At 39.4% G+C, this 22,115-nt stretch overlaps 2 protein-coding genes across 3 annotated transcripts; both read left to right on the forward strand.

Moving 5' to 3' along the window:
• Window positions 1-317: 317 nt before the first annotated feature.
• LOC105357941 (interferon gamma receptor 1) lies at window positions 318-13,673 on the forward strand. 2 transcript variants are annotated; one of them, XM_023963263.1, is made up of 7 exons: window positions 318-561; window positions 9,966-10,092; window positions 10,472-10,650; window positions 11,080-11,249; window positions 11,408-11,567; window positions 11,652-11,761; window positions 11,839-13,673. In XM_023963263.1, exons 1-7 carry the CDS (start codon window positions 498-500, stop codon window positions 12,169-12,171), a joined length of 1,143 nt encoding a protein of 380 aa, XP_023819031.1. In that variant the 5' UTR covers window positions 318-497; the 3' UTR covers window positions 12,172-13,673. The 2 variants fall into 2 exon arrangements, with proteins under 2 accessions (XP_023819031.1, XP_023819032.1); XM_023963264.1 differs by having other exon boundaries at window positions 318-557; window positions 9,965-10,092.
• A 3,707-nt stretch (window positions 13,674-17,380) lies between these two features.
• Window positions 17,381-22,079, forward strand: LOC101171885 (interleukin-22 receptor subunit alpha-2). Its single transcript, XM_004085019.4, has 6 exons — window positions 17,381-17,510; window positions 18,572-18,686; window positions 19,297-19,481; window positions 19,579-19,724; window positions 20,871-21,028; window positions 21,267-22,079. The coding sequence occupies exons 1-5, from the start codon at window positions 17,447-17,449 to the stop codon at window positions 21,018-21,020; spliced, it is 660 nt and encodes a 219-aa protein (XP_004085067.1). The 5' UTR covers window positions 17,381-17,446; the 3' UTR covers window positions 21,021-21,028; window positions 21,267-22,079.
• The last annotated feature ends 36 nt before the right edge of the window (window positions 22,080-22,115 follow it).

A 22,115-nucleotide genomic window follows, 5' to 3' on the forward strand; every position in this document is an offset into this window, starting at 1 on the left:
TCAATAGCATTTGTGTGAAAGTCTTCAGGTACCTAATAGTGAGTGTATGGTCATGATAAATTATACATATTTTATTTTGTTCTATTTGGGACCTATTTTAATCCATGATAAACAAATGATATGGTAAAACAGATAACTTGTTTGTCATGATCGTCTTTATTTGTTAAAGTCTTATAATACATGTTTTTGTGAAATGAAAAACATGTGAAGTTGCTGTTTGAGTTAACCTTTACTTTAAACAAACAAAAACGTGCCTTAATGGAGTTCAAGAACGTTTCTGTGTATTCCGGCAGTGAAAAATCCAGCGGGTCCGTGAAGTATCCATGTGGATCATGATGGGAAGGCAGATGCAGGAAACCCTCCTCAGACTGCTGTTCAGACGCGACAGGAGGCTGTTGAAATCACCCGGCTTCCGTTTCTAACCGTGCCGTCTCTGCGTTTTCCTTTACATATGTGTGTAATTCAGAGACGCCGCTTCCACCGGCCTAAAGACTAAAATGACAGGCCTCTGCCATGCTGTCCTGTTTTTCCTATGGTGGGACGTAGCGCTGGCCGTCGTCGGTGAGTCCTTTGTGTCGCCCAAATTAGCAAAGCCCCGTGAAAGGGCTGCTCTGTTTTTTAATGTTGCCATGTTTGTTGACGGTGGAAAAAAGTGCAACACAATGTATTATCTTGAAGCTCAAATAGTAATAAATAGTCAAACAAACTGTTTGCGTGTTTGCATGGGAATGCTAATAGTCGCTGGAAAGCTGGGGGCTAGCTAACGGTTAGCATACCGAATCATAGTAGTCGACGTCCGCGAGCGTTTTTTGATTAATGAACTAATGCATAAACTTGATCTTTTAAGCATTATATTAATGTTCATTCCGCTTAAAAGTAATTTTAGATAGTTGTAAATAAATTCAGCCGAAAAACAACAACAACAACAACAAAGAAAGTACCTAAAAATCTGCGGAAACATTTATTAAATATATTCAAACAAACACCGCGTGACCGCTGAAACACAGCCGTCAGCTTAAAGAGGTACTGAAATGACACTTTACCACTTATTTCCTCATTGTAGTTTTCATTCTTGCTTAACTTTTGCTCATGTCATCAGTGTAACTTTTTCAGTTTTCTCAAGATAATATACGCAAGCTGTGTTCAACAAGAACAAGGGCAAGGCCGAAAAAACCGTTTATTTACCCACAAAACAAAGCCAAGGGGTAATGAACAGTGAAGTCTATAATTTGACAACTGAAAACTTATTAAGGTTTTTCACTGATAATTACATTCAATGCAGATTCATCCAATTTTATTTTAATTATTTTAGAAACGACTAGACAGATTTGTTGTTACCTGATTCATATTACTGCCATTCCACCACTGTGAAGGTTTATCATTGTTGTTTACATTCTTAATCCGTCTTCAAAAATCTGATCATTTTGTTTGTGCACATGCTTTCGAGAATAAAGCATTTTTGTCTTGATGAGGCGACATTCACTTCTCTCTCTGGGCAGCAAGCTTTTTCCCACCAATGGAGATTTTTATTTTTATTTTTTTATAAAGGAAACATCATATCTTTTCTGCTGGAAAAATCCCAGCATTTCCATTGTGCTAGACTTGTGTCTATTATTTCATTTGTAAAGGAAGTCCTTTCTTTGGTTAAAAAAAACCCTCTCGTGTGAACCAAGGGAGTACAAAAATTCTTTTTACGTTGAATGTTTATCCATGTTTATTATTTCATCAGCAAAACCTCCACCTTTGTATACTTTGTTATAAAAGTGTTTACAAATATGCAAACATTAATGGTTTTCAGTGGAAATGTGATTTTAAAAACCTCTAATTAAAATGGTGAACAACATCATTTGAAGTGTAAAACTACAGTTGTCACTGGGTAATGTGTGGCCAGTATTTTAACAGATCTCTCAGATGAGTTAGATTTTGCTGGCTGTGTCTGTCAGTAGATTTTTTTTTTAAAGCATGATGATGGTATGTGTGTTTTTGTTCTGTCTAAACCCCTGATAGATGACTAATAAATGTGGCGGAGCTCCCTGAGTCATCAGTGCACTACTGTTATGATGTGTCATTGTTGGAAAGGCCTTTCCTGCAGTCTTTATCAAATTGGGACATTTGGATGAACAACAATGAAAGCGAAAAAATCAAATTTAAAAGCACAAAAGTAGAAATCCTTGAGGTCAGGACTGCCCAATCCTGGTCTATTAGATCCAGTTTTTCCAGCCCTGCTTTCTGCTGTAAGCAGGTTCAGGTGTTCCAGGCTCTTGATGGACAGATGGACACTTGTTCCGGGTGTTCAGCAGACGTGAATGCGATGTTTTCTTTTGTTATGTTGTTTATAGGGAGCTAGATTTGACACTTCAATGGAGATTATTGACCCAAATGACTGTTAAAATGTAAAACTAAAACAGGTCATTAAAGGACCCAGGGCTCGACATAGCCATTTGTCCGCTGGCCCGGTCCTGTTTTTCGAGCAGTGCGGATCACAAGACTTTACTTTTCACTTGTCCGCTCGGGCCACTAAAATATCTAACGGTTTATACATTCTTCACCTTTTTCAATAAAGTAAATTTTGCGAAAACGTGTAGATTTACCTCGTCTTCATAATTTAGTTTTTCTGCTAGTCCTGTGTTCAGACTTCAAGGGTTTCTATGGGAAACCTTTGATCACTTCTCCTTCTCTCCCGCCTGCGCGCGCGCGGCTTTCACTGCCGAGCACCACGCGGCACGCGCTCACTACTTTTTTTTTTCAAACTTTATTGAATGTAACAATTCAATACAAAACAATGTTAAACAGCAACAACGAAGGCACAAGCCAGTGGGTTATTATTACATTTGATTATAAATCCGACACCGTCACTGAAGAGAGACTGAAGCATGTCAGAGATGTGGAAGACATGGCAGGAATAGAAAGGAATATGTTGGATGGAGTAGTGGGTATAATTAGTAGTATGGACAGCAAGATATTTAATGAATGCATTGAAGATGAAACTGTATGCACTAAGCTTTAAGATGAATGTCAAAGAATCAAAGGCAACTCCAAATACCTGAATCTCAGACTCAAATGCAGTAGAATGTTAAACTACTTAATTTTGTTTTTCTTTACAACACTGTAAGCAGTAAGTATTTCTAGTTAGCTGAATGATCTCAGTTAGACCTGCACAATATGAGGAAAACTCGCGATATGCGATATCAGAGATTAAAATTGCGATAACGATATAATTTGCGGTATATAAACAAACAGCAAAATAACCAAATAACCATTCCCAGTTTAAAAATTATACTCCAAATGACCCACGTTGACATAGGTTACAAACATCTAACATAACAGGGCTCCATCTGATTGGTCAACAATGTGAAGGCGTCCATCCGATTGGTCAAATGCATTAAGGGATTTATTTGATTCGTTAAATGGTTCAAGCAGCCATTAGATTGTTTTAACACATTTAAGGTTTATGATTTATTGTGATATTTGCCGTTAGAAGCACCATGAAAACTTCTGAACTAGTGTTTCCTACTACACTGCAGTGCTCTCTTCAAAACATCTGAAACAGACTAGAGCAGATTTAAGTTTGATATGGTCTATTTTCAGTCATTGAAAAGTGTAGAAATAAGTGATGTCACCAGAATGCACCAAATTGCACCATATTAAAAGTTTCCGGGGGGGCATGCCCCCGGACCCCCCTAAAGTTGCAAGCACCTGCGGAGCGGCGGGTCCCGCTATGCGCGGTGTCGGGCCAGTAACTTTCAGGCAGGGCCAGTAAGTTTCAAAAACTACTGGCCCTGTGGGCCAGTGCAAATTTCTGGGCTATGTCAACCCCTGGGACCTATACCATGCTTTTTTTTTTAAGCCTTTCAGATTAAGCTATAGCCACATATATGAAAATATATTACCTTTGGCACAAAAACGAAGACATTATTTATGAAAGATGAGTTATGTTTGTAAACTCTTCGTAGTCTGAAGTAAGGCGACTCAATCTCTGAGGCTCCGCCTTTCCCTCCTTGTGGATGATGCCCATTTCACAGCGTCATCCTAGAGCTGATTTCAGCAGCGTGCCTGTGTTTTTCCCACGAAAACAAACAACATTCAAACTTTTTTCAAGATGGATATGCATACTGTATATCTGCCTTAAGTAACCCCGGCGTTAATCCCTAACAGACAACATGCTGATGGCTAATTGGGTTGTTTTGTGGTGAAATTCAGTCACAAATGCAGAAAACACCAGATAAACATTTCGGGATTTATTGAAATAATGAGAACATTGAATTTATATAGTGATTGGCACTGACTGTGAATGTTTTTCTCTTTGAAGCATCAACATCTGTATCAAAAATCCTCTTTGCTTTCATGCGGATCATTTTCCTGAAGGCACATTTCCGTTTTTTGTTCACCAATCTCTGTTCAAGCCAGTTTTTCTAATTCGTTGCTTTTTTGCCTCTCAACCAGGAAATAGTTTGCTCCTTTTCCTGCTGCCATCTTTTCAGTATCATCCATCTGCTTGGGCCATTCTCAGACATGTTTAGGATCCACCCCTAAATTTAAACGCTAAATCGAACGAGCGTTCCTTGGCCATCGGTCAAGGAGACCGGCCACTACTGGAGACCGGCGACTGCTCTGCAGTGGGTGTTTGTGTTAGCCTGAGAATCTCACTGGTCTACGTCGGCTCATGAAAACCCGCTCGCTTCCGTGGGTTGGGAGGGTCTGGTGCTCAGAGTGCAGGTTTTTAGAGGAATACTCAGAAATGCGTGGATGAATCAAAACACTGCATTAGGGTTGTTTGTAGCGAAGCATGAACATTATAATGCACTTAAAATCTCAAAAAGTTGACTCTGCATGGTATAGGACCTTTAAGAATTTGGCATGTTTTTTTTTTGCAGTCTGCTGCTGAGAAATGTTTTGCCGATGAGCGACCTCCTTTTTGACTGATCTCATGTACTTTCTATTCCGTTTTCTGTGGGATGTTTCACCAGATCGCTCTAACTTCACGTGCTCGTGTTTATCCTCATAAAATAAGCATGTACTGTAGGTGTAGATGAGGCTGACAAGCCTCAGCAACCAAAGTTACTGTTGTGGTTATCACATTTTCTTTTTACAGTCTAGTAGCTGCCACCTGTGATTTTCTGTCAAGTGTGTGGTAGTGCGCATGTGGGAGTGTTTTTGGTGAGTTTCAGGCACCTCGTGTTTTTTCACACAGGAAATGAAACCGCCTTTTTCTTTATGTTGCACTCACATGTTGACTCCTATGCAAGCCCAGGTTCGATTTCAAAACTCACCTTTAACAATGTCATCCAAAGAAAAGTTTCACATCTTGTATGTGATAAATGTGGTTTCAACTTTTGTTGCTGTTTTTCTTTTCTTTTTTTGTCTTCTGTACCCTTATCTGTATCTAAGATGTAGGGCAAGTTATGTAGCAGTCTGTACATGTTTGCTGTGAGCACAGCTGAAAGCTAAAATGTCAAGTGAGCATGGACATGCTTTAGTAGGGCTGGGTTGATGAAATCTATCCACCCATCTGAATCAATCCAAGCTTAATAAATCAGTAAATCGATCTTTTATGCCTTTCCTTTTGCGATGACCTAATGCATAACAGCAGTATAGCCAAAGTTTGCTAGCTTGATGCTAACGTATGATTGAATTTCCCATAGGACGGCTAATGCTAATGATTGGTCGGCCTAACCACACATTGCTGACTAAATGAACAGCTTTATATACTCACAGGCATGAATTTAAAGTAACCATTTGAGGTCCAAAGCACTATTTTTGCACAAATCATCTAGAATGAAGTGTAATGCTATAGCGTGAGCTGAAACGCCCTCCAGGAGAGGCAGAACATAATGATCTGCTCATTTTCGTCGGAGCTTCTCCTTTTGAGAAACCATGTGACACTGTATGGTGTTATTGATCTCTTTGGTTTTTATTATTTCATTCCATTATTTCAAATTTTACAGGCTCTGGTGAATCAAATCCAATCAATTCTGGAAATTATTAATGATACCCAACCCTATGCTATAGATTTTAAAAGTATCTTGAGTGCTGCAGTTTTTATTATATAAAAAAAAAACAAAAAACGTTTTTGGTCATATCGTTGTAAAATAGTTCTTATCATCTTGTCAAAAAAGAAAAAAAATTCTCAGGATGTGCTGTCACAAGGTTGTGTAATAGATATGAATCATTTGTTGCCAGAAAGCTACTGGCTTATGTGTGAAATGGGGAAATGAACAAAATGTCTCAAGTTTTGGAATATTTGTTCTGATTAAAACGGGTAGTAAGTTATGACATTGTATTGCTTGAGTGCTTTAAATGTTAAAAGTCATAATTCTACTTTTACTCTGAAAATTCAGAACAATGATGACTTTAATGTTTGGAAAGTATTTTTCTGAGAGTAGATGTAGAAGTTTTATGTAGAAAAAAATCTAAAATGGAAGATATTCATAAAAAGCACCAAAACTTTCCTGAATGTGTGAAAGTTTTTAGACCTGAGTTAAAGTCCCACTCCAATCATCTGTTGATCTTTTCTAAAAGCATTCCTTCCCAGTGTTCTTTAAATGAAGATTATGACATTTTTAGCAAAAATCCAAAAACCTGTGTTGTTTTCTAGGACGTAGTTTCTGCAGAGTTTATTAGAGATTCACCTCTGACTTCGTGCTCGGTGATAAATCAAGTTTATCTATTAAGTTCAAATTTCAGAAACATTTATTGTTGGGAATTTTTTTTTTCTTCCATCCCCCTGCTCTCTTGGGCTTCTGTCATTCAGAGTAAAGTCAGCCCGCCAGCCTCTCACAACACGCAGACGTGAACATGGCAGCCTGCAAAGAGGAGCTTGTTCCCCAAACAGGAACTGGTTCGGTTCTGTGCAGGGTTGGAAATGAATGCTCGCCAGTCGCACATGCATTTTTTCTGTTTGGCAAGTAAACGTTACTCGCCATGTGGAGAGTAGAATTCATTCGATCCTCCTCTACTGTCCACACATGAGGTACACAAGCAGCAGCTGCAACCAGAAAGTTTAATAAAAAATGTCAGTTTGGAGATGGCTGATTTTATGCCAGCGTACTGTTTCGTGTGTTAGGATGCAGCCACGGACCAGTGTCAGAACCGACTTTAAGATGTGGCGGATAAATACAACAAAATGTATGAACAAGACATCCATTATAACGACATGTGCAAAGTTAGTCAATCTGCCTCCCCGTGGTAAATCTGTGGTTGTTTTCTCAGCATGTTTTTTAATTTGCCTTTACAGTTGGATGTCATTCAAGACCTGCTCATACCATATATTAATTACTTTTATGCATTTTCATTTCTTACAAAAAATTGAAGAAAAATGTTATTCAGCTGCTTCGGGCTACAGGTGACTAGCCTTCCTCAGGCGGGGGGCAGAGGGGGGCTTTTGTCTGCACAGTGTTCTGCTGAAGAAAACAACTCATTTGTGATGGAAAATAAAACACCAAAAGTAAGGAGCAAATACTCTTTTTGGTAAAAGATCAGTAAGAGATTTACCTGGAAATTATGTGATCTTATGTTTTGATAATGTGGTAACGTCCTCTTTGTTTGCATTAAATGTTGGTCTGTGGGTTTGCAACTTCAAACTTTGAGCATCAAATTGCACGCTGCAGAATCGTCTTGCAGCGTGGGTTTCCACCCCTCAAACCCAGGTTTAGTACTCTGTAGAGTACAAGAAGTGTTTCTCTTTACAAGATTCTCAAGCTATAGGTAGCTCACAAAAAACCTGCTGCATTGTTGTACAAACTGTTTTGCAGCTTGTTTGTAGTTGCACTTTGTGTTCGGGCCAACTTCAAAAGGAGATATTAAAATAAAATATTTTATTTTAAAGGGAGGGATAAAAAAAAATTCATAAGAATCGGAAATTGAATTTGGTATGAAGCAATCTGAGATTTTATTTTTTTGTCCAATCGCCCAGCTGTAGCGTGGAGCAAGCCTCTTCATTTCCCATCATCCCTCTTTTTTTTTTTTTTTTTACAGTCGTGCACTAGCTGACAACCCCTCACACTCCGACCTAACATTATCGGTTCAACAAAAATGGTGAGCATTATTTGAGCAGTTGTAGTTTTGAGTCAGATATCAGCTCAGACGAGGAAAACGAAGAAGAAAATGGATCTATTTGTTTTCAAGTAAATGCAGCAGAATGGAGCAGAGCAGAGAGATGGTGGGCTGCCGATTATAGCTTCTACGTCATAGTTAGTCTTTTTGAAACTGCATTTCTTCTTCCGCTCATAAATCACAATAGTTTAAAGAAATTCTAAGCTTATTTGTCTTTATATATGTCCTCCATTGTCGGAAAAAGGTTACAAGGACATGTTAAAAACACTATTTCTGTGGGTCTTTAACCCTATAGCTCTATCACCGGGTGATTTTCACCCAAGCAACACTACATTTACATGATTTTCAATGTGTCCCGTGTCAAGGAGTCTGTGCCTTCACCATGGAAGTCTCACATGTCCTGGACATGGGTGGACCAAAGACCAAGTTTCCAGTATCATATTATTATTTTTAAGGACTTTTTTGTTCTCAAATTCCTAAGTTTTCAGTAATTTTTGAGCATGTTTTTAGAAACTTCCTATGGTTTTACTTTTTATTTCATTGCACATACCACAGTGGAAAAAAGAAGAAAACTCTAATTTATCAGGTGTTGTCATGCTTTGATCTATTTTTATGATGAGTACTTTTTGTTGGGTATATTTTATCAGGTAAAAATTACGTGCCAAAAGTGATGGTGTAACTTTTTATAGCGAAAGTGTTGTAGGGTTAAGGAAGTTGCATTAATGTCAGAATCCTAGTCTGATTCTGTGCTCAGCCGTGTTGCTTAATCCTCACTGCCCTCTAGTGGTGAGGTTGCATCACTACCTCACCACTACCCAGCGTTGCAAAATAAAACTGTTAGGAAAGATTTTTTAATATAGTCTTAATTCATAGAATTATAGAGTATAAAAATGAAGACTAAATCTGAGCCAATCAATTATGTTGTTTTATACTAAATTCAGAATGATTTTATTTTTTTTCCCCTATAACTGAGTAACACTGGCTTCTCTCTTTTTCATCAGCAAATTCCCTCACATTTCATATATCACATATATGCTGATGACATTCAGTTTTTCCTTTGGAGAAACAATTATAATAATGTGTCTTACCCGGCATCAAAGTCTGGTTACATGACAACTTCTAAACCCTCAAAAGACAGAGACATGCATTTTTGCAGCTGATGCTAAAATACCCACCCTGGCTAAGCTTCTCTGTCTAATCTAATCTCGGGAACCTCTGTGTTCTGTTCAACAAATCTGTCTTCTGACTCCCATTTGAAGCTACTAGTAAAATGCTGTTTGTATCACCTTGGGAACATGGCTAAACTAATAAGATTATATCTCAATTTGACATTAATCTTCTTATCCATGCTTGTATCCTTTCTCCTATAGACTACTGTAACTCTCCTTTTACTTGTTTTAACAAACCGTCTCTTAAACATCTCCAGTTTGTCCAAAAATTCGACAGCAAGGCTTTTGACCGGAACCAATATGTGAACTACCGGTGATGTCCCCTCTGCTTTTATCACTGCATTGGATTAGATTTTAATTTGAGTTTTCAGAGCCTTCATAGACAAACTCCCAACTATATTTCTGACCTTTTAACCTCCCTACACTCCTGCGAGGTCCTTGAGGTCCAATGATGAGAATCTTTTGTGCGTTCCTAAAATACATTCTCCCCAACTCTGGAACCCTGTGTCTGCACCAGATTAACTCAGTCAAGTGTTTTAAAACTCAAGATGAGACTTTATTTAGAAGAGCTTTTGGCTTTTTACTTCAAATGTCTGAGTACATTTGATCGCGTTTACCTGCTTTAAGCAGCTTGTATTATTTCTCTGGTTTTATCTTGTTTTAACATTGTGAAACATTTTGAGTCCCTCCCTGTGAAAAGTGCTACATAAATAAAGATTTACATACTTTCTTTTTCTTTTACAGTGCCTTCACCAACAAATGTAAAACTTCACTGCCATAACTTTGACAACCTGCTGACTTGGAATTATGACGAGTTTCCTCCTGGGCTCCAATTTAAAGTTGAAATCTTCCCGTATTCAGAAGACAAAGGGTATGGCTGCATGTGTTATCAATGCTGAACCGTTGTTCAAAGTAGCGCCTCAGTCATCTGACAGAATATTGTCAAAGCTCAGCGTTTTAATGGAGGATGTAGGCCGTTGTTTGTTTGTGCTCTCTATTATTTTACTACTTATTTCTAAAATTATTTATAAAATATACTTTTTTCTTGAAATGTACAAGTTGATTTATTTCTATTGGGCCGATATAACATTAATATAAGAATAAATAAAACATAATACAGATTATTAAATGCATGCAGTAACGGAATACTTGAAACATCTACTTTTTCCCACAATGCACTTCAGTCAAACAAATCATTCCTTTTTTTGGCTGTTTGTAAATGTTTAACAAAAGGTTTTGTTGTTGTCCAGCTGTACGGACCCCTTGTGGGTGGAGCCACCAACGCTGGAGGCTAACCTGTCCCATCTGTCAGATCCAGAAAATTCCTACTGGGTCACAGTGAAAGCTGTGATGGAGAACCAGTCTGAGCCCTTACCGGATGGTGGCGTCGAATTCAGCTATAGTAAATTATCCCTAGTGTCCCAGCACTGTGAGTAATGCTCCTGTTAGGAGCCTAAACACACATGCTAGCTGGAATGACACCAAAAAGCATGAAATTTATAAAAAAAAATATGAAGACATCAGATTTTTACTCTCTTTTAATTTTATATCAGTAGCTTCAACGTATTTACTGTTAATAACTGCATTTTATATTTGTTCTGATTTAATTGTAGACAAAAGTAAACCCACTAAATAGTTATTTTTTCAAATTGATATTTCTGGTGTTACTTTAGCTGAGACCCAGAAACCTGGTTTTATTTTTTATGTTTTTTTTTGTGTGTGTTTTTCTAACAACTGTTGCTCTTTTGAAACTCCCCTAATGTGCTGCATCTGGAATGAAGATTCTCCAGTGCAGTAAGCTTATTGGTGACACTGAAACAAAGTTTATTTTTGATTTTTGCTGTGGTTTTGCTTCTAGGTTCTGTGGACCTCCCTCCTCTTACTGTCACTCCTCTACCAGACCGCCAAATCCGAATCCAGTTCCAGCACCCCTGGGAGTTTTACAAGTCCAAAATCCAAAGCTGTAAGAAACGGAAGAGGAAAAGGGAACTCCCAACTTTCAAATACGATGTTACTGTTGACAAAAAGGTGAGCCCCCCCCCCCCCCCCCCCCCCCCCCCCCCCCCGCCCCGCCCCCACGCTCCCATCCTGATGGTACTTTATCTGCAAAGGCTCTGAAGTCTCAGAGGAAGCTGCTGTTAGTGTTTGGCTGCATTCAGGTGATGTTCAGTCTTCTGTGTCTGCAGACGGACACGGTTTACTGTGACGAACGCATGTGTGAGAAAGATGTGCACTTAGACCCCCAAGAGAAGAAGCACTGTTTGGATATAGACGGCCAGTTCCTGAACACTGAGGTGAAATCTACAAATCACTGCGTCCAGCCTCCAAACGAACAGAAACCTTACAGTTGAGTGAAATTCTTTTTTCTTTTTGATTCATTGTAAAGTTATAAGGACTAAACATAGTTTTTATTGTCCTTTCTGTGTGTAGTTTACATCATTGTAGTAGTCGCTGTTGTTACTGTGGTGGTTGCTATGGCGATATTGGTCATGGTTTACCGTAAAAAGACTCGACCCTCCACGACTTTGCCTAACATCCTGGTACGATCGTCTCCCCGCCTCAAATTAGTTCTTTCTCTGGTGCATTTCCTTCCTAACGAAGCCTTTGCTTTTCTAAGAAACGCTTCATAACGGTGAAGCCGCCGACCATCCCAGGAGTCCAGGACCCCATCCACCCGCTGGAGGTGGAGCCCTCCTCGCCCACGCCGCTCATCTCCCAAACTGACGTGGAGGATGTAGAGATCAAAACGCCAAACTACGACTCCCGCAGCTCCCCACTGCCCATTTACGAAGTGTCCCAGGACAATGATGAGGGGCCCTCAGTGGGTGAACGGCCAGCGTACATGGAGGGCAAGAAGCTGGAGGAAGATGAGAGCGATGAGGAGAAAGCGGTGTTCCAGTCAGACTATGAGAGACGGTCTTTACCGAACAAGAGGGACGTGGAGGAATAGTGACGCCTACGGAGGACTGATTTTCCAAACAACAGCTGTTTTTATGCCATAAAGCTTACTGAAAGAATCAGCATTAACATTTAGGATGAAGGCTGACGACCTTCTCCGCTTCAAGAACTGACCAGTTCTGCTTTGCAACAATAGCTCAATTCTAGCTGTAAACTGGTGGCTGCAGGCAAACGATTAGTTCAGTAATTTGACTAAAAATGCATCTTTGCTCCTGATAAAACGGCTGAAACCTTTACTCCAGACTGAAACTAGGTTATGAGACCGTCCGTCGTCTTCTTCAGCTGACAGCGCATTCATATTTATATAAATATTCTGAGAAAACTGCACTTTACTGCACTTAAAAAAACAACTTGTTTGAATGTTAATCTCATTTGTTGCAGACTAATGTCTTAGAACAAACAGGAAAGAAATTGACATTCCTACATCTCCTGCCAAAATATTATCTTTGCTGCCTCCAATCATTATTCAGATCTCAATGCTTCTTTTAATTATATTTTACATTTCAGAAAGTCCTATCTAAATAAGCGGTTGATTTTTTTGCTTGTTGGTTCTTAACATTTCTTTAATCAAAGACAGATTTCTCTCATCAATCTCCACTGTTGTGTTTAGTCACTTTCTGTGTTGCTGTCGTGTGTTTTATTTTGTTTTTTTTTGTTGCTATTACTCAAAAGGGAGATGCTTTTAATTAAGAATAATTGCAATTAGAAACAGATTTTCTTCTTAGCTTTAAGAAACGTGAAACTGAACTACTGACATTTTCTGATAAGGCCTCACCAGAAATCATAACGGCTTAATTCTTTTAAAAACAGGTCAGTTTAGTGAGTCTACAGTCGTGATTCCAAACGTGGAGCTATAATGCTGCACATCCAGCTGTAACCCCCGGTTTCTGTCTCTTCTTCTTTGGTTTTTACTGTTTATATGAAGCTGTGTGTGAATCTTCATCTTGCCGATTGAAGCAATTTTAGAAAATGTGCAAATTGTTGATGCTCCAGCATTCATTATTCATCAATGTTTGAAAACGCTGATGTTTTTCACAGAAAGTCGGGCTGTAAATCTATACCTGCTGCTTGCTTGTTGACCGCTAAACCTGCTCAAATGATAGAAAACCTGTTGAAAGTGTCGTAAGTGAAGGTCTGGAAAGCTCTAGATTTAAGGTGGAACTGTGGCCTTGGAGTAAAATGGAATTTTTCCAGAGCTGCTCAAGTAAAATGTTGTTTGTCTTTATTAATTTTTAATACCCGACTGTACTGATATAATTTTTTTTTTTTTTTTTGGAGGATGAAAGCAGCAGGCTGGGGGCTCGTTTTCCAGGAAGTCTGGACTTTTTATGTGGTGGAAAAATGAAAACCTAATTTACTTTCCAAGATCAATAAGTGAAAAGGTGATAAAAGCCAAATAATGGACCTTCTGATGGACCATGAAAAGAAATTTCTTCTGACTGAAGCGTTCGTCCTCCACATGCATGTTCCAATAAAACCGGAGTGAAATCAAAACGTAGAGTTCAGATGTGATTGCTTAATGCTGCCATACTTCCTGAAGGGAAGTTGACATTTGGGTGAAGCTGCTAATCTGCGTTATTAATGTTGGAGCGGCCGTGATAAACACTCGGGGCTCTATCGTGAGGTGGCTGGAAAGGGAAGAAGGTGACGTGCCATGACATGTTCTGACATTTAAGCCTTTGGCGCTGTTCCTCCATGAGCGGGGATGGAATTAGCCTACTCCACTACTCTATTCTGTCACCAAATGTAGTAAATACAGAGTCTGCCTGGTTTCCCGACCGCTCGGCAAACTCCAAACAGAGAAATGTAAAAGTTATTCTAATTCTAACACTTGCATTGATTTATAATTAAACTTTGGTAACTTATGGAAACAGTTTTGTACTAATAGACTTTTTTACATTGTCTTTAATATGGGACCAAAACAAAAGGTTATCTTTCCTTAACCTATTTGGACATTATTGGTAGAGTAAGTTATTACATAAGAATTGTCCAAATGTTTATTTTTTTAAGTAAATAGGAATTTGGCCATTGATATAGGAAAAAAAGTATTTGGTGCTTTTCTACCTTTTATTAAAAGCCCTTTACAGTCACAAGTTCCATTCCCATTGATATCTTGCCCAAGGACTCTGCCACATGGGCAGGCAATGCGGGAGCTGAACCTGCGACCTTCATCATTCTGATTAATTTAATTTTTCATTTTAACCAAAACGAAGGATCAAGGTTAACCAAAAGTGTTTGTTTTGCTACATTTTATTTTGAAAAGCCAATTAATTCCTTTCACGTAGGAGTCTTTTCTTCTGCTTTCACTTCACAGCGGTGTAACCTGGAGCCTTTTTCTTTTTACTGAACAACACCACTTCCAGTCTATCTATTTTAACTCTACTGTCCATAAGCACTTTTAGCATACTTCCCCCCCCAGCTGATCTCACTTTACTTTGTACCTTCCGCTTCCCAGTTTACTGTTATCACTGTTTCATTTTAATAAAACGGATGCTTGATCCCCTGACAAGTAGTCCAATCTAAAAGGAAGTTTAGTGATTACTTGTATTTAAAAACATGTGACTGTTAAAACATCAAAATCCTGATTTATTTCACAGTAAATTTAGCTTTATGTCTATCTTAATTCTTTTCTTTATTTGTTGAAAATGAGGTTTTAGTGCCTCAGGGGTGCCTCAAGGCTCTATGCTGGCACTTGTGGTTTTTGTTTTGGTTACTTTTAAGGTGGACAACCCACAATGTTTGTTAGATGTATGTTTTTTTTTAACTAAATACCTGTAACACGAGCTAATCCTTAAAGCACGTGCATAACAAGTGGATGTTTTTACACTGAGATATTCCTTTAAACTAAATGATTGGTAAGTTTTGGTCTAAATGCGGTTGGATTTTAATTTTATACAGAACATTCTTGAGCAAACCACTGGCTGAAACAGACCAAATAAGTTTGCATTTCTTCAATTCAGTTTTTCCTCTCCGTTGCCCTTCAAAGTCGGTGTGGATTTATACTGCAGTCAACGCCATCAAAATGAACATACTGTTTAACACCGACCCCTCTTTTTACAGATGGACCACAGTTCAGTTCTTTTGGTCAGTGGTGGAACATGTACTCTTAAATCTAATCACTTTGAAGAAATGTGGGTTAAATTACATTCACTGGCCACTTTATTAGCTACACGTTGCTAGTATTGGGTTGGACCCCCTTTTGCCTTCAGAACTGTCTTAATCCTTCGTTGCATAGATTCAACAAGATTCTGGAAACGTTCCTCAGAGACTTTGGCCCATATTAACATGATAGCATCACACAGTTACTGCAGATTTATCAGCTGCACATCCATGATGTCAGTCTCCCGTTCCCTCACATCCCAAAAGTGCTCTATTGGGTTGAGATCTGGTGACTGTGGAGGCCATTTGAGTCCAGTGAACTCTTTGTCATGTTCAAGAAACCAGTCTGAGGTGATACCAGCTTTATAACATGGCGCCTTATCCTGCTTGAAGTAGCCATCAGAAGATTGTACACTGCGGTCATAAAGGGATGGACATGATTAGCAACAATACTTAGGTAGTTGGTTTTAAGGGGCCCAAAGTGTGCCAGATAAATACCCCCCACACCATGACACTACCACCACTAGCCTGAACCATTGATACAAGGCAGGATGGATCAATGCTTTCATGTTGTTGACGCCAAATTCTGACCATCCGAATAATGCAGAAATAGAGACTCATCAGAGCAGAAAACATTTACCAATCCTCTATTGTCCAGTTTTGTCCAGCCTGTGTGAATTGTAGCCTCAGTTTCCTGTTCTTAGCTGACGGGAGTGGCTCCCGGTGTGGTCTTCTGCTGCTGTAGCCTATCTGCATCAAGTTTGGACGTGTTGTGCGTTCAGAGATGCTCTTCTGCAGACTTCGGCAGTAACCAGTGGTTATTTGAGTTACTGTCTATTAGCCAGTCTGGTCATTCTCCTCTGACCTCTGGTATCAACAAGGTATTCTGCCCACAGAACTGACACTCACTGGATATTTTCTGTTTTTTGGACCAATCTCTGTAAACCCTAAAGATGGTTGTGGGTGAAAATCCCAGTAGATCAGCAGTTTCTGAAATACTCAGACCAGTCTGTCTGGCACCAACAACCATGCCACGTTCAAAGTCACTTCAATCTCCTTTCTTCTTCATTCTGATGCTCAATTTGAGCTGCAGCAGATCGTCTTGACCATGTCTACATGCCTCAATGCATTGAGTTGCTGCCATGTGATTGGCTGATTCAAAATCTATGTTGATGGACAGGTCTGCCTATAAAGTGACCACTCGAGAACTTTTTGTAAATGTGCTGTGAATCTAGGCGGGTCCGGAATACATATCCATCCATTTTCTAAACTCCCTTTCGGGGTCATGGGGTTGCTGGAGCCTATCCCAGCTACTGGGACCTGGACAGTCTGGATGGCCTGTTGCAGTGGAATATGTGTACACTTTAGTTATCCTCTATCTCACTAAACTCCTTGAATTTCATACGAAGAACGTTGAAACTGTAATTCTCATGTCTTGGATCACAAGCACTCAGACTACCTCGTCTCATCAAAACACAGATGCTCATTCATCGCAATAAAAATATTTTTCTGAGTTTTCCGCCTAAGGTTCACAGAGTTCCAGCTATTAGCTGATTCTTATCAGGTTCAGATGATCGGCTCTCCTGAAATTCATCATAATGTGATGCGTTTATCAGATTTTAAAGTTCAAAGATTTTATAATTTTTATGCGATGGAATGGTGTCCATTCATGATACCGTGATGCTTATTTAGATAACTGGTATGGTTTCAGTCAAATCAATTAAACTGTCATCCCTCCATCCTTTCGATGCTGCACATCCATGTTTTAGGTTAGAGCTGACATTTGTGCAGAAGTTACAAGATCTGATAGCTCATAAAAACAAACACACACAGCCTTCCACGAACTACTGAACACAGAGTCAAATTCTCAGAAATGACACCACGACCTCTGTGTGGAACTATGTTGAACATGTGAGGAGCTCAGCGGGGGGGTTGGAAGCCTTTTGTGCATCAACAACAATTAAACGTTATAAATTTAGTGCTTTGTTGTGTTGCAAATTGAAAAATGGGAGCCATCCTAAAGCCTGAGGGGGGAAATGTGACCCACCCCACCCCTCCCATGTCAGAAACGCCATAAATGCTGGTATTTAAAACGGGAAGTAAGCTGGAATTTAAAGGCAGAAGAACCTCCAGCTGCATCAGTCCTGCTGTCATCCGCAAACGCTGCCATGACTCCACTGCTGCTCGCCGCCGTGCTACTGGGGAACCTGACCATCTGCATCTTAGGACAAGGTAAACTCTGCAAGAGCCACATTTGAACCATCTCCTGGGGTTTGAGGCGTTATCCCAACCGACTCAGGTCTGGTGGTGATAGGCACAAATGGGTTAAAGCCTTCAGAGCTGAATGAAACAAAGAAATCCTTTATTTTTATCATTATTTTCTGAGAAGCTCTCTGTTTTGATACAAGGTCAATTTGCAGTCAATCAGTAAATCGAAATTCACACATTTTTTTAACACTTTTTATGTTGTTTAGCTCAGGAATAAACAAAGAAGACACGTTTTTCTAAAGTAAAAGACAATTAAAAAAAATTAGATAAAAATGTGAAAAAACCCAGCTTAGCTGCTTTGTTTCAATTCTCAATTCTCTCAAGGCTGCCACAAATCCGACTGGGTCAAACAGAAAAAAGGCTGCACATTACTCAATATGGGGGAGAAAAACAACGTTTCCCAACCCTTGTCCTCAGGGAACACGGCCCTGCATATTTTCCGTGTTTCCCTGCTTGCACCTGATTCCTCATCAGGCTCTGCAGTAGCCATCAAAGTCAGGCATGTTTGAGCAGGGAAGAATTGGGGGGAAAAACAAAAAAAACATGCAGGACGGTGTTCCCCAGGGCTATTTAGTCATCACACACCTGCTAGAAGTTAGAGTTTGATTTAAAAAATGCTGTTTTTTTATTTCCTACATCAGATCATTAAGAGTTTTAACAAATGAAGTACAGAAGTAGCGATAACTATGTTCAACCTGCCAATAAGCAGCATCAATACTGCTCATCTAATCGCACTGATGAAATCACGGAGGAAATTTCCTCACAGATGCAAACATCTGTTCTTCATTACCTTTCTTGTTAAAGCTGTTTACGACTAAATCTTAGCATTTTTTCCAAACTGACAGTGTTAGGAAATTGTTTTTGGATAAACAGAGAGCACAGATGTTTGCACTGACAACTAAATGATCCAAGTGTCTTGTTATCTCTTCTCCTTTTGCGTTTTGGTCGTCTTTGTAATATTCTGTGCTCACTTCTGCTCCCACTTCGTCCCTGAATTTCATGCTTTTTCCCCTGCTGTGTCGCAGAGCTGCTTGCTCCGCCTACTCAGGTGAGGTTCAACTCCACCGACTACAGAAACGTCATGATCTGGACTCCGCCCACCAACCAGACCTCACTGCAGTACCATGTCCAGTGGAAGATGTGAGGCGACACACACTTACCACAGTTAGTGATGAAAAGCTGGTTTAGTTGACCTAAACATGTCAAAATAATTCACAAATCATTTTAAGTGTTTACATACTGACATCATAAAGAATTTCATGATCACAATAATATAGTATTTCTTCATATAAACACAAAAACTTTGACTAAACCAACTTTACCAGATGAATCACTCTGTTAAAGAAGCATGAACTCTTTTTTATTAATAGGCTGAAATTAATTAATGAATTAAAACCATTGATTAATAAAATCAGCTGTTTATTTTACGAGTTTGAGAATTATTTTTCTTTTATTCATTTAATATTTTACCAGGAGGCCCCATTGAGATGAGATCTCTTTTTCAAGGGAGACCTGAAAAGTTTCATCATAACTGAGCCTAAAGCATAAACAAACTTTAGGAAATGTAACAAAAATAAAAATATAAACCTTTTTTTCCTATATATTTTCCAGCTTTTTACATCATTTCTTAATAGCAAGACATTTAAGATTTTAAGAAGTTTAGATTTTTGAGGAACTTTGAAGGAAAGCTGACTTTTCAGGTCTAAAGCAGATCCTTTTTTTTGAATATTCTTATCTCCTCCTCTTGCAGTTATGGTGAGCAGGAGTGGCTGAACGTGGCCAGCTGTCAGGGCATCCAGGAGCATCAGTGTGACCTGAGTCGGGTCACCTCCGATACGTCAGAGTGGTACTACGCCCGCGTGCACGCGTCCTCCGCGGCCTCCGGCAGCCGGTCTGCGTGGACCCTGTCCCCCAGATTCAGCCCTCGCTGGGAAAGTCAGTCTCTTTCACTCATGTCTTTGTGTCACGTCGCTTTTTCCACATCCTTCTGTCCATCGGTCTTTAAACGAACTCCCTGAAAATGTCCCTGCAGCTAAAATCAGCGCCCCTGTGCTGAAGCTGAGCATCAGCAAACGCAACCACATTCAGGTTCATGTGAAGCCTCCCAGAGTGCTGCTGCGCAAAATGCGCAGTAATCTGCTCTTCAAGATCTTTGTCATCAACGCCGGTGGGGAGGAGGTAAACGTTCAAACGTTCTAACCTTTTGAAATGGGTCAGGAATCTGTCATAGGCAAAAGGTCAAGATAGGATGAACTTCTGGATCAAGTGACATTTATCTCTTGAATAGGAAGTGTTCAATTTCTATTTCAGATAAAACAGAATGAGTCTTCCTCATACTTAAAAAGCTAGGGCTGTCTTTTCTTTAGACACTATTTATCCAAATTCTCTTTTAGATGGTAAAGATAACTGAATTTTCTGGAATATAAAGTGCTTAAAAGGAAACATTTTTCTTTTTGAAGAAAAAAACATGTCAAAACCCTTTCAAAATAAAAGTACAAAGACTGCATTTTTACCTCTAGGCAAGGAGTAGAAATGAAAAAAATGGGGAAGGGGTTGGCGGGAGGGGGGCAACAATGCCTATTAAAATATTAAAAATAAAACACCCATCCATCCATCCATCCGTCCATCCATCATTCCGCACATGGATACATCCTCAAAGTTGGAGTTTAACTCCTTCCAAAGAAGCCAAAGACCCATTTAGTCATTTCACCAGGAGACTGATGCAGCACCAAACCTTACTGCACTCAGTACTGCCCCCCTTTGGCCAGCTCAGCATGTTCCAAACACTTTCTGTCATCAGGGGCTCAGGGATCCCCAAATCAACATCCGCATCAAAATACAACCATTTGGGGCAAAAACTGCAAAGTCCTACTCAGAAACACAACAAATGTGGATGTTCATCTTTAGTCCATGATTGTAAAAATGTAAAAAAGAAAAAAAAAAAAGAAAAATATTTTTAAAATATTGTGAATTTGTCAATAAAATCTTAGCTAGATGTTTATTCCAGTTCAGTGGAGGCGGGTAGAGTTCCAAAAAGGAATATTCCCCCCGAGGCGCTTTTCCTGTCTGAAGAGGGTTTAAACGTGTTTACATAGTTTTCTGTGTAGCATCAGTAAAAAAGTTGTAATTACCGTGAGATGCAAACTCCTAAAATTGATGTTGCTTGGAAGAGGAAGAGCAGGCAGAAGAGGAAGAGCATAGACAAAAGATTTTAACATAACAAAACAAAAATAAAAGCAGCTGTTCTGATTTTCTGTCAAACATCTGTGCGTGCCTTCACACTTCCTGCACGTCTGACCGTTCTGCCTCTCTGTTTCCGTCCAGAGGGAGTTTGACATGGACTGCTGCTCCAACAGGCTGACTCTTCCTAAACTGAAGCACAAGGCAAAGTTCTGCATCCAGGCACAGACCATCATCTTACCGCAGATCAAGAGCAGCGCTCGAAGCCATGAGAAGTGCATCACCGCACCCTGAAGTCACAGGTACGAGGACTCTGAGCCAGCGAGTGAAAAGGCTTCTTTTTCTGTTGTAACCAAAGACCCCAAGATGAGAAGTCAAATATCAGCTCTCACAGGAGGGGGGAGGAAACCCCTGGAGGAGAAATCTTAGTAAAGTTTCTTGACAAAGCCTGTCATGACCCATGCTCGCCCCACCCTGCTCACTATTTTTAGGCCTCACAAAGGTTACGCTCTGTCATTAACCTGGATTTTCTCTTTGCAGCAAAGTGGAGCGCTTTGGCTCAGCCTCTGCCTGCAGTCTCCATCTGAGCTACCTCGACGACCGCAGCCTCACGTCTCCAAGCGTTATGGTCCAAAGCACTCCAAAGGGCCAAACTTAAGGAGTATTTCAAACAGGAGTTCCTATAAATATTTTATACCATTTAATTTCAGGACTATTATCCCCCCCCCCATTAGTAAATAATTTGATAATTTTATTTAGGAGCACCTATCAAGAAATCCAAAGACACTGCAAAAAAAAAAAACAATAAATATGGTTAACATTTACCTTGAGCTGTTAGTTATATAACCCTAAAATGTCCAAGGTGATGTGCAGCATAATGATAATAATGGAAGCATTCAAACATTTTTAGATCCCACATTTGTCTAAGCATAAATAAATTTGAAGATGTAAGATTTTTGATGTAAGGAGGGTTCACCTCCACCAGAGGGCGCCAAATCCTCTGGTGACAGTGCTCAATTGAAGGAACAGAAAGCTTCACATCTTTTTTTCTGATGTTTCTTTTCATGATAAATGTATCACTGCTGATGCTGCTATAATTATTCTCAAACAGTTCTCAGATTGTAGTTCACATGAATTTTTTAGTCTTTATATAAACACAAAAATACATGTAAACCTATTTATAACCTATATATTTGTTTGCCTTTTTCAGCTAAAAAAAAAACGGGATCTAAAGGATCTCCCTAAAGGTAAATGGTATATGCTGTGGGAGGTGAAGGCATACAATGTGTGAAGGTGCCAGATATTTGTGTTGCATGTGTAACTAACAAATTAAAGTTCTCTATTTTACCTTTATTTCTAGCTTTTGTTCCTTTTTTTTTTTACACATTC

The sequence above is a fragment of the Oryzias latipes genome, chromosome 15, assembly GCF_002234675.1.
Source record: "Oryzias latipes chromosome 15, ASM223467v1".
Lineage (NCBI taxonomy): Eukaryota > Metazoa > Chordata > Actinopteri > Beloniformes > Adrianichthyidae > Oryzias > Oryzias latipes.

Excerpts from the sequence above, each read along its gene's own strand:
- LOC101171885 (XM_004085019.4), top strand. The coding sequence starts at position 17,447 with ATGACTCCACTGCTGCTCGCCGCCGTGCTACTGGGGAACCTGACCATC. Across the intron at positions 17,511-18,571 it reads CATCTGCATCTTAGGACAAG|AGCTGCTTGCTCCGCCTACT; the intron begins GTAAACTCTGCA and ends GCTGTGTCGCAG. Across the intron at positions 19,725-20,870 it reads TCAACGCCGGTGGGGAGGAG|AGGGAGTTTGACATGGACTG; the intron begins GTAAACGTTCAA and ends GTTTCCGTCCAG.
- LOC105357941 (XM_023963263.1), top strand. The coding sequence starts at position 498 with ATGACAGGCCTCTGCCATGCTGTCCTGTTTTTCCTATGGTGGGACGTA. Across the intron at positions 562-9,965 it reads CGTAGCGCTGGCCGTCGTCG|TGCCTTCACCAACAAATGTA; the intron begins GTGAGTCCTTTG and ends TTTCTTTTACAG. Across the intron at positions 10,093-10,471 it reads CCGTATTCAGAAGACAAAGG|CTGTACGGACCCCTTGTGGG; the intron begins GTATGGCTGCAT and ends GTTGTTGTCCAG.